Source organism: Musa acuminata, chromosome BXJ1-3 (assembly GCF_036884655.1).
Source record: "Musa acuminata AAA Group cultivar baxijiao chromosome BXJ1-3, Cavendish_Baxijiao_AAA, whole genome shotgun sequence".
Taxonomy (NCBI): domain Eukaryota; kingdom Viridiplantae; phylum Streptophyta; class Magnoliopsida; order Zingiberales; family Musaceae; genus Musa; species Musa acuminata.
Window position 1 is genome coordinate 7,680,977 of NC_088329.1, and position 12,310 is coordinate 7,693,286.

The 12,310-nt window shown below is 37.8% G+C and overlaps 1 protein-coding gene across 1 annotated transcript; it reads right to left on the minus strand.

Annotated features, from left to right (window-relative positions):
- Positions 1 to 4,109: 4,109 nt before the first annotated feature.
- LOC135619964 (poly(A)-specific ribonuclease PARN-like) lies at positions 4,110 to 12,065 on the minus strand. Its single transcript, XM_065122492.1, has 7 exons — positions 11,499 to 12,065; positions 10,794 to 10,924; positions 10,142 to 10,470; positions 8,692 to 8,805; positions 6,281 to 6,404; positions 5,940 to 6,204; positions 4,110 to 5,180 (listed from the first exon to the last, which is right to left on the minus strand). The coding sequence occupies exons 1-7, from the start codon at positions 11,876 to 11,878 to the stop codon at positions 4,376 to 4,378; spliced, it is 2,148 nt and encodes a 715-aa protein (XP_064978564.1). The 5' UTR covers positions 11,879 to 12,065; the 3' UTR covers positions 4,110 to 4,375.
- Between the last annotated feature and the right edge of the window lie 245 nt (positions 12,066 to 12,310).

Sequence of the window (12,310 nt, forward strand, 5' to 3'; positions counted from 1 at the left end):
CTAACATGTACCCTATTATATAATCCGATATATGTATATAACGAAACTCTATTCTACGTATTTATGACCGAGCCTTCTATTTGGGCCGGAAACTTGGCCCAAAACTGGATAAAAGCCCACTCGTCAGTAATCTTCTATAAGTGAGCTTTCTATTGAGGGCGGTGTTCGGATCTTTTAAAGATGACGTTATTCTTTAGGTAAATGTTAGAGACCAAATTCATGGTATAGATTGAAGTATGAAACTAACTTTTTTGGGATGAACAAAAATATTCCATTAAATTTCTATCAAACTTAACGTTTTAGAAGTGACTTTGCATTAATTTCAATCATTTTTAAGATGGTTCTTTTATATTATTATAAGAGATTTGTATTCATAATCCGTTATTTGTATCCCAACTTTTAATATTATAATATATATATATATATATGTATATATATATATCACATGAAGCCATGCACAAAATCCATGACTCGCTTCATACATTAGGGGATGCTATTAGTTTCATCTGTATGTAAATACCAAGACTCCATCTTGTTCTTTGTTTCAAGAACATACTAAGGAAGAGAGAAAAGGTAGTGTGTCAGTAACGTAAGCCAAGATGTATCACAGAACTAATAATACACCGACAGGCCAAGTCCACACTCGTAGTGTTGTTTCTTCATGCGCAAAGTCCTTCACCCGTGCGCTCACGCAGACGTCTCGCTGATTCAAGACACAAGGAACAACGTATGAAGAGTCTTCCGATCTGTGAGAAATGAGATTCTGAATGATTCGTTGAGAGTAAAAGATTTTGCATGAAAAGAAAGAAAAAAGATGGTATGAGCTGTGTTTAATATGAGAGATGTCAAGGAGATTTGAGTACCTCGATCGGGTGGTCAGTGAACGAGGAGAAAGATGTGAGATCAGGGTTGCATCGCCGAGCTGTGGGTTAAAGAGGAAGCACGACCGCGTAAAGAAACTCCTAAAGACGGTAATGACAGAGAGAGGAGAGAGCACACTCCCAGCAAGAGCGAACGCCATTCTTTCGCCAATGTTGGGCTGTGCTCTCTCTCTTCTGTCATCATCACATCCATCGTTAGGACTCCACTGCATCCTGCCAACTGAACGATAGCTGCAACAGAATAGTTTATTTTCTGGTGTTGTGTAGAGGAAGGAAGCAGCACAAGAAATCATGGAAAGAATGCATGTAATGAACTACAAAGGAACAGAGGAAGAGATGTGCATGAACAGATTGATGTATACTTTCCTCTATGCTGTAATCATTCATGCATGATTCTCATGCTATGCAAAGGATTTGTTCCATGGATGGATGATGATCTTGAATGAACTCGGTTGCTTTAATCCTCATATGAAGTACCTGTGTGTGGATCATATACTTCTACTACTACAGAAAAAAAGACACGCATAGTTATAATCAGTAGCAACAGAAAGGAAAAGAAAAGACTGATCGTCTATCAGAAAGAACATTAGACGAAGGCAGCATAATGGTGCAATCATAAAGCAAGATTTTCTCGAGCTATCGATCGAAGAAGGAGAACAGCGAGCGGAATCGATCAAACAAACACAATCGAAACCAGAAAGCAAGAAAGAGAAAGGATGGCAATTTACTCAGATTGCTGAAACGGGAATGCGAAGGAAACCGGCTCACTGCCTCGCTTATGTAGAAGGAAGAGCCATGTGGTCCTACAGAGTTACCCATGCAAAGACATCTGCATCGACCAGTTGCGGAGGAACACTGCACAAGAGATTCTGCCCCAAGTAGCTACGCATGGTTGCAAGTTGTCAGTCTTAAAGGCGGGCCAACAGGCCCTCGGTAACGCTTAGCACCATGGCAGGGGACGTTAAAGTGGAAGGGGGTGAAAGAAGAGGAAAGAGGACCATAAATGGTGGGCTGGAATTAGAGGGTTAGTGACGTTGACCCGCCTCGTTCTGACTCCGCGAAGAAGAGTAGTCTCACGTCTCGGTCTCACCGTCGTTGTCTCTTTCCCCTCTGGTCGTCTTGTTTACCTCGTTAAGCTCTGTGTCAGACGCATGGAATGGACTCCTCGTCAATTTCTTAGGTAGAGTAGCATCAATGAGTGGAGTTCAGCTCTCTGCTAATCTTTGGACGTTGGATGGATGGATGGATGGATGGATGGATGGATGGGTGAATGATCCTATGCTCTTGCGGATCTGACTGACTGATTAGATCAACTTTGACGAGCTTTGATGTAAAACCGACGTAGAATCGACATCTAATCTTTTACGAGATTTATTGAGATTGTTCGATTCAACCAAAGTCACTATCAAAATGTTTAGTTTCATGTCGATACAATAAAATATATTTATATTATTTTATTTTAAGACTAATTTATTTAATTACATTAGATGTATCAACCTATATTAAAGATATCATACTAACGCAATAGGTTCCAACCATGACAGAGAACACAGTTTCTCACACATGCAGCTATATGTCCGGACGCCATGGAAGGTGTTATGAGTGTACAAACCAAGAACAGAGCTAAAAACTTTGGAGCCAGATTAATTAAATATTACCTATTATAATTAATTATTTTTAGTATTTTGATCTTTATACTTTTAAAATTTATATTAGGTTAGAAAATATAATATTTAATCTTTTTTTTTCTCATGTTATCAATTCTATTGACGAAAATATCACAGTGATGTAAAAAAAAAAAAAATACTAAAATAAGATTAAAAAACAGTTTTATAAATTATTTCGATTAATTACTCTAGCTTGCACTTTGTTCATAGCTAACAGTTATCCTCTTTGGCTTCATAGGAAGGGAGCACAAGACTTTGAACCTCGAAGTAGTGCTCCTCGTGAGCACATCGTGCGGAATCAAATCATCGTTCATGTCGATGTCCTCCTTCGTGAGCTTCGTCTTGAGGATTGCGAGTTTCGTTGCATGGCACTTCAATATGAAGATGCTCCAACCATCATTTAATGGGGTAGCAGCACCAGCGTGATGGCACACTCAGGAGCTACTGGCCATAGCGAGAGACGCTCACGTAGCTCAAGATCCGCTCGAGATGGATGTCACCTTTAAGGGCCCTCTCTAGCATATCAAAAGACGACGTCCATCTCAAAGCGGATCTTGGGCAATGCAAATATCTCCTGCCACAGCCAATGGCTCTTGGGCATGCCACCATGCTCAACCTTGTAACCAACAGTGAGGGCCTCATCATCATGAAAGCCCCCGGCCATAGCGAGGGCTAGCTCATCGAAATTGGTTGCATCCGTGGGTGCCGGGGTTTGACGAGCGTTAGCGTAGACTTCACCAACTACGACGACAGTTGTTGTGGCAGATGAAGGGGGCCAACATAGGGGATTTGGAGCATGTGAACTGTGGGCTAGCCTCAGAGGACATGATTGTGACCATATTGGCACCGAACTAGGACTCACCCCACTGTTGTAACTGTGATGATGACTACTACTATTTGCCACTGCATAACGCTACCACCCCATTAGAAGACAGCTGAAGGATCTCCATATTGAAATGCCTCGCCACGAAGCTCGCAATGCTCTAGATGAAGCTCATGGAGGAGGACAACAACATGGACAATGACTAGATTCCACGTGATGTGCTCATGAGGAGCACTTCTCCAAGTGAAAGGAATTAATCAAAATAACTTATGAAATTATTTTTTAATCTTATTTTAGTGTTTTTTTTTTTTTTTGCATAGGATAGCACATGCAATATTTCTGTTGATTGAACGAGAAAAAAATGAATTAAATGTTTTACTTTCATAAATATAAGAATCACAATATAACTTTTTATAATAATTATAAAGATCAGAATACTAAAAATAATTAATTATATAATTAATTATAAGAGATACTATAATTAGTTCCTAGTAATTAAAAAATAATAACATAATCCATATTGATATAAATCAGCCAATGTCAAGCTTTCCTTGTGACAACACAGCAGTGAATCCAGATTGGCCTAAACAAGCAGTGTAGGAAGAGCAAGGACCTACCAAGGTTGTTCAAGCTATTCACGCTTGCTACAAAAAGGCTATCAGAAGTTCCAAGAACAAGAATACTATCAACAGTCAGTAAATACTTGTCTCGTTCCAACAGAAAATTAGCCCAAAAATCTAAACAGCTGATGATAAATCTTTAACTTAAAAAAGTTGTAAGATACAGCTCTACCTCGGTGAAGGGAAAAAAAAAAATCCAATAGGAAAAATTTGTAGTTTACAAGTGCCAAAAAAATAAAGAATGGCTAAAACAATTTCTTGAGCAGAAGGGTGACTTCTGGCAAAACTTCTCTTGAATGCTCAATATGCCCTTTGACAACGATACAGAATTTCTGCAGAGAGGCATTGCCACCAACCTCTGAACTGACTAATCTCATGTACTCCTCATTCCTTTTCCAAGGATTTGGAAACAATGAGAGAATCCAAGATATCAACGTAAGAAATTTGATGCTTAAATTGCCTTACGGAGTCCGCACTCACCCCACTTGAATGTTCTACAAGTGAAGTAACTTCTGTGGTTGTTTCATTACAACTAGCTTCCAGGGTCTCTTGACTTCCAGTCCCTAATTTAGTTTTCCAGTGAATGCCCAAAGAATCAGCCTGATCTGCAAACAAAACCTTTGATGCAGAAGCAGCACAGATGTCCCTGTAAGTGTCATAATTGGCAGCACGAGTGTTTCCACCTTCCAATAGCTTTGAAAGAGGATGCAGCATTGATATCGGATCATTAACTCTCTCTAATGTATCCTTCAGAACCAAAATTTCATTTACAAATTCCTCCTTACTAAATTGAATAAGTGCAGCAGTTCTATCTATGAAAAAGATTGACGTAATGGAATCTGGACCAAACACTCTACAGACGCAGTCCTTCAGATCTTTTGGCTTGAATTTGGATGGAAATCCCCAGATAAGAACAATATTTGCAAATACCACTGCAGGATACTTGCGCTTATAACCTGATTCTGGACTCTCAGTACCAGTATTTAAATGAAGCACAGTTCCACTATTCCAGCTGGGGTATAAAACATTGATGTAGTTCTTGATCTTACCATTTCTAGCCAGATCATATAATGGTGTGTGGACTTCAAATTTGATGCCTAAATGAGAGCAGGCCTGAGCGAACACACATCCAGTCATGAAAGCATCATAACCTGCTTCATGCTTTGCACCAGAGTTGAAGCAAGATGACCTAGACAAAACAACACCATTAGAAGACAAAATTGGCCGTTTCTATTTTTCATGTAAATAGCTTGCTTGGTGACAGAAGCATATGCTACATTACGAGTAGATTGTAATATACAGTTGAATTAATGGGAAATCTAAATGGCTATTTGGTAAGTTGAAGATTATCCATTACAGTGCATAAGGTTTTAAGCAGTTCTGCTTGGTTTTCCCTCCCAAAGAGTTGGATCTAATGTCTTGTGTTCATTTGGTCTATTAGCATCAGCCAAATTTAACTGATCAGCAGACTAATACATTACCTGAAAAAGGCATTTATATGACAAATGACTTCTTTTGCTCTTTAATGACATAAAAACCCATTATTAACATTCATAGATAAGTATGGAATATCTTACGTTAAAAAAAATTCTTTACTCAGTAGATCTGTAACACGAAAATCACCATTACTCATAAACATACAGTGGGAATTTTAGATTCATATTGATCTTCAGTGGAACTTTAAGACAATGGAACAAGGAACTTACTAAACCAAAATAGTTAAAAAATGAACATAGTTAATTAAGGTTGTGGTTTGTCCAAGGAAAAAACAAATAAAATTGAATAAGGTATAAGGAGATACATGGAAAACTTATAACATTCACTGTTAGCTAGCCTAGCTGGTAAAGACTTTCAGTATATCACAAAGTCCTGGGCTCGAATCCTGCTTCGTCACTTACCCTTAGCAAAAGAAACAAAGAAGGCTTAAAAGTGCATTAAGAAAACATACCCAGTTTCATCTGCTTGAATCTCAAATCTCACATAAGTACTGGAAGTGGAATTCTGGGAAACCGATGAAACCTTTGGGCACAAAAGAGAGAAAGCAGAAGACAGTGACTTGCTACTCCTTTTCATCAAAAACTGAATTACTTGGCTGGAATTCAAAAGGTGCTTGGTGTCAATTATGTATGGGAACTTTTCGTGAACAGCTAATATGAATTCCATCATTGATGAAGGTAGGGGACCAAAAAATTTGCTGTATATATGAGCTAAATCTGTTAAATACAAAAGAAACAATTGACTAAGGCGGTATTGAAACATGTACAAAAGTACCTATAAGAAAATATATACCTAAAAGACAATTGTGACCAACAATCAATTTGCCATCTGATGCAAGAAGATCTACAACGTGCCGAAATCCCACTGCAGACTCGACTCTTTTTTCCACTCTCATCACATCTTGCTGGACCTCTTTCTGTTACATGGAAAGACAAATACAAAACTTAGCATACTGATTGATTGATGATAAGTTATGATTGTAGCTAAGAAATCAATTTCAGCTCAGAGCAAAGTCAAGCTTCTTTTTCTAAGTTCTACAGTAGATAGAACAATATAACCATTGTCTATAGAATATGCATCTTCACTCAAAAAAATTGTATGTACTATCTTATAGCAGGGTATACTCAGTCCACAAGGCTCCAGCCAATATGGGGTCTGGGAGGGTCAATGTATGCAGCTAACTTCTGTATCATCTTTATAACATGGTCAAGGGCACAAAAGAGCAATCTCCAAGTGGAAGGATCTTACTCTAGTTTGTTTAACCTTGGCTCCTCTGACAATCATAAGATTTTTGGTAACCAAGAAGAAAACCACATCTTTATCCAAAGTGAAAAACTCTACTGTCTTAAAACAAATGTCAACTGATACACATTCTCCAAACTAAAAGATTATTATTGGTTAGAACATGAAACTTAGTTTTTGACGATCATAATATTCTGGGCATTCATTCATTCACAATGGCAAACTATCTTGCCAACATCTCTAGTGATAGTTCTTCATGACAGATAAAATATGGAAAACTAAAGAAAGCAATATTACAAAAACTTTCTCCTATATGGTCAAACTTTTAAGTACAGACATTGACATGGCAAATCTGGTAAACATAGGGCAAACACAGTGTGGATTGAAACAATGAATATGTGTATATATTGTGCTTTCTTTTTACTTTATACAATTTAGAAAAATCTGCGATCTTCATACATATTTTACAAGAAGTATAACAACAATTAATATGAGTAGCAAATTGTAAATACTTCAAACACATATACATAGTATTAACTCAACAGTCCAGTTTACACACAGATGTCAATACTAGACACATCTTGAAACTTCAGTAGATGATGTAAACATCCTACATATGCAATATATTAAAATAAATGTGCCACTGATACAAAAGTCCTAATATACATTGACGTACCCAATACTGTTAAAGAGTATCTAGACGCGTGGGTATGTAATACGAACTGCAAACATGACATGGACAATACGAACATGTTAACCTCTCATGTCAGACGCCAACCGGGGCAGTCCTCTGAGTGCTTTAAAGGGGATGATTAGTCACTTCAGAGAACATGATGGCTTTCCAAAGAAAGGTTTTGTCTCTTCTTTTGAAGCAAGGATGGGCTGTACTTGCAAATAAGACCTGGTTCACCTTTTACAAGAGAGAGGCTGATTATAACCAAGATTGTCATCCAGAAGATGCCTCATATCAAATCCTAGTAATGTTTCATATTGCAGGTTGATCCTACTCCACATGTTCAAGTTCCAATCTTTACATATATGATTTTCTAAGCATACTGATCAAATAGTCAGCAGTCCAAGATTTAACTGCTCTTTAGAACTTGCCATAGCTAGCTCCTCTGCTCAATCATTTCTATTAGTGATCAGCATACACAATGCACATGAACAATGTTCTAGTTCTATTAAATTCACCTATCAAGTATTACCTGGGAAGAAGCAAGAAGAAATGGGAAGTAATTGGTCATGGAATCTACATAGTTATATACATGATGAGCCTTTCTCTTTGTTTTTGTGGTTAAGGGAACTTGAAGAACGATTTTTTTGGTCAACTGACATTAATAGGGTGACAAGGAACTAAGTTACAACATAAAAGATGTTATAATGGATGTATGAGTTAATCTTTCTCCTAAACATCTCAGTCATCCTATTAACTTACTGGTCAACGATAACATGATCATAATTCATACTCATTCCCTTCATTTCATAGAAAACATTCCTATAATCTGTGACTAAATGTCAACTTCGGAGCTACTCCTGACTTCACCCCTTCCTATGATCATGAATCCAAGAAAGTATTGCAGACTAGTTAAATCTAAAAAATAAATCTTACAACCAGACAAATGAATAACAAATCCACTGAAATATCTTCCCATGATCTGCAACACCAAGTGCCAATGCTATAAGATCAAGATGAGGCACTGCTGTTATACCATCAAAGCCTAACAAATCCTCATACCCTTGGCTCAGCCAGCCCTTGCCCTCAGGTTCCCCAGTCAGTTTACCTTTACATCACCGATCATACTTATCATAAAATTATAACCATGTTTAGGACAGAATCACCAATGAAGCTTATCTTAAAGCTTTACAAGAGAAGTGAGAACTGAGAACCATGTTGATCAGAAACTGGAAGATAAGTGATACAATTTCAGAAACAAAAAATAAAACATATATCAATTTCATACCATAAATGATGCCTTATCTTCTTCTGTCTCGACATAAACTACTCTCCTTTGCCATGAGTTGTCTTCATCAACAACACAAACATATACAAGGTCTTTGAAGTGCTTTCTCACAACCTGCAGTAGATGATGCATATTTCTAAAAAATAGATTTAAGATAACTGCCTTAATATTGATTTATTATTGTAAGAAAACGAAAAACCATATTTGGTAAAAGGGAATATCACAAAAATATTCAGACACAAGTTAACACAATGATACTGTTTGATATCTTAGTAACATCGCACATTTTTGTTTAAACTAAGTTATTTATGGTTATAGTAACTGTGAATTTTTGGATCAGTAATATGCTTGGTTCTGTTAGTCACATCAAGCCAGTTAGAAATCCTGACATAGATGGAGGATCTGCTACCACTTGTTCTAAACACAGGCACCAATACTTCTTTCCTATGTTTCTACTGCAGTAGTCATAAAATATACACTAAGGCTGCAATTCATAGAAGGAAAGGGAAGAAAATGTCTTTTGCATTCCCTCAAAATTTACACACTTAACAAATGGCAAAAACACTGAGCTTTAAGTTCGTTAAACTCTAAAACACAATTCATTATGTGGGGAACAACATGATGAGCTTTTCAACATTGTCTAAAATCACATGACCATTATTTAAAGAAACATGATGGCATGTAAATCCAAAACACATTTTAATGACACAATTCTACAAAAGTGAAAACAATAAACAATTCCAAACTACCAAGTGCAGAACAAATTCAACAAAATCAACTCAATTTCACATCCAGAAACAATCATTTTTCTACATTCACGAGTTCCAGGGGTCTTAAATTTCATGAATCAGAATAAAAAAGATATCTAAAAAATCAACAAATCAAGAAAATATATAAAAAAGAAAAGCCTGAAAGTATGCAAAAAATGAATTTGCACATTTGCATCTAAAAATTGAATGACACCCCTGCAATAAATCATTCAACTAACAAATTGAACTAGCCAAGCAGAACTAAAAAATTCACAGTCAATACAAGAATCAGCAAGATAACATTTGTACCAAGGCAATTGAGAACTCCAAATTCTTGAAAATGCAAGTGCTGAATCCAAATGTCTATGCAACATGGAAAACAAATTGATCAAAATGGAACAACAGACACCTTTGTTTATGTTCATTGCAACAACTAAAAACCACAACAAGATGTACTGTTTCCCCAATCATTTGGGATTGATTAGCTAGGTCAATAGAGTCCAGTGTTGAGCTCTGCTGAGAGCATTATCACAAACAAAGAGACAGAAAGTCTCTTTTATGTTATTTCATTTAAAGATTTTAAGATCTTACTCTATTTCCTCTCTCACCATTAATCTTAATTGAATCACCTCATCTAACTAGTGCATTTTTCATATTCATTAATGAAACAAAAATTGTACTAAATTAAGATAAGTCATTACCAATTGAATCAAGTTCAGCTGGTGGGAGCTAAATCCATTTAGGAAGACCGCTGGACGCATCTTAAAGAAAACTGTTTGAAACTGCATTTCATTGCCGTCAGCATTTTCTTTGTTAACACAACCTTTATCAGAACCCTTTAATATAGCATCACGCCATTCTTGAAATTTGATCTTCATCCTTTCTGAGAAAAAAAGGTCAGCTGTTCTCACCAGTGGTATATCCACATGCTCCTCCAAATTGCAGAAAGAATTAGCTAATCCATCAAGATACTTTGAAGATAAATATTTTAGAGCTTCTGCTTCTTGTGCTCTGGATAAATAAGATATTCCTGAGATTACCCGAATGCTTAAATATATGAGTAACACCAAAATCTGTATTGCAAATGATAGATTCTATAACTATCAGTCAGAAACTTGGTAAACCTGCTAGAAAGGCATGGAAAACCATAAATAAGGGTCCTCTGGGACCTAGAAGTAGGTGTTCACAAGCCTTTTTTCAAATGATACAGTAACGAGGAATACTTCCAAAGGAATATAAGATAATGACATGATTGATCATAGTAATTAAATGTTCTTTACTGGTGCCAGGTATGCCAGCAAGACAACATTGCACATAAAGCAGGAAGCAGAGGATTGCAATTTGAGAAAGCACCTTCACGTATGCATGCGTTGAAGTCAAATTGGTACTTAGCGAGGAAGTCTATTGACGTTGTCTGGCAGAGAAATTCATACGATGGCCCATGAACTGGAAGCTCTTTCCGCGGAAATACATAGAAGTTGTGTCTGCCAAGTAAAATGAGAGGCCCAGTCATCATATCACATATAACAGTAGACGATAGTTAAATTCCCTAATCACAAGAGAACACAGTAAACACTACAACGATTACAAGGGCCATCGTGATTTTAATCAATTTTCAGCACCAATTTAATAGATGATGCTTCTGCAGACACTGCCCAGACATGTCCCATAATCGTCAAGCAAGAGGTCATCTCAAGATAGATAGTGTTACATCAAACAAACAAATTCAATTTGGACAAACAGGAAAAGAAGCACTGAAAGAAACCACAAGAGGTTGTGCCCTGAAACTCCTCTTCTGATTCAAACAAACAAATTTATAAGGAGCTGCATATTAGCTCCGCTAGTAGGAAACATAAACTCTATTTTCCAAAAGACAAGAATCGCAACCCAGGACTGCTCACCCTGAAGTAAAGCTTTCAGTTTAAACTAAATAAGAAATAAATAGATTTATTGTAACTACTCTCAGTTGCTTAGGAATAAAAAACGACACAACAACGAAAACCACAATTAGACCCCAACACAAGCAAAAGGAAAACCGAGAGGGCTCGAGGAACTCACGGGTACGCGACGAATGAGCCCCGGGACGGCTCCCACCGGAAGGGGCAGACCCCGAACTGTACCACGGCAAACTTCTCGGCTGAGTCCTTCAGCTTGAGATACCGGACGTCGGAGCGGTCGAACTCGAAGGAGTCCCTCCACGGGGCGCTCGTCACGCCGGTCATCTCGAGGTCGACGGCGACGAAGTCCGCTTCCCGCACAAGGGCACGGAGGTCCTCCAGCGCAGGCTCGAAGTTGGATCTGGTCACCTTCTTCACAGCCACATCGGCGCCGCCGCCGCCGCCGCCGCCGCTGGCGGAAGACGAGAATCGGCGGAGGCCAGGTATCAGCCATAGGATTAGGGTTTGGGAGCGGGCCCAAAACAACGGTAGATTTCTCATATCCAATCCCGCCTCATATGATTCGAGAGTCGCGACGAGGACGTCGAGAAGAAGCTGCGCGTCTTATTACAGCACAAATGCTTCACACGCCGGCTTAAGGGACGACTCGAGACACGAGTGGGGCTTCCTGTCCCAAGATCGTAACTTAATATAGAGTTCTTGTTTTGTACGGCCGAGATGCCATCAGCGCGCAACGGACAAACAAAATATGGCCAATAATTATGGTTTTTTAATTAAAAAAAAATAATTATCATATGACAAATATACGTAATCTGAAATACTTGTGCATCAATACACTAACTAATCTGAACAGAAACTGAGCTCAAATACGTGTATCTTAAAAATTCACATATGTTCGGGAGAAAATTTTTATTTTTATTTTAAAATATCCCAAAATCTGTATATATGTATACTCCACATCTACGCTAGAAT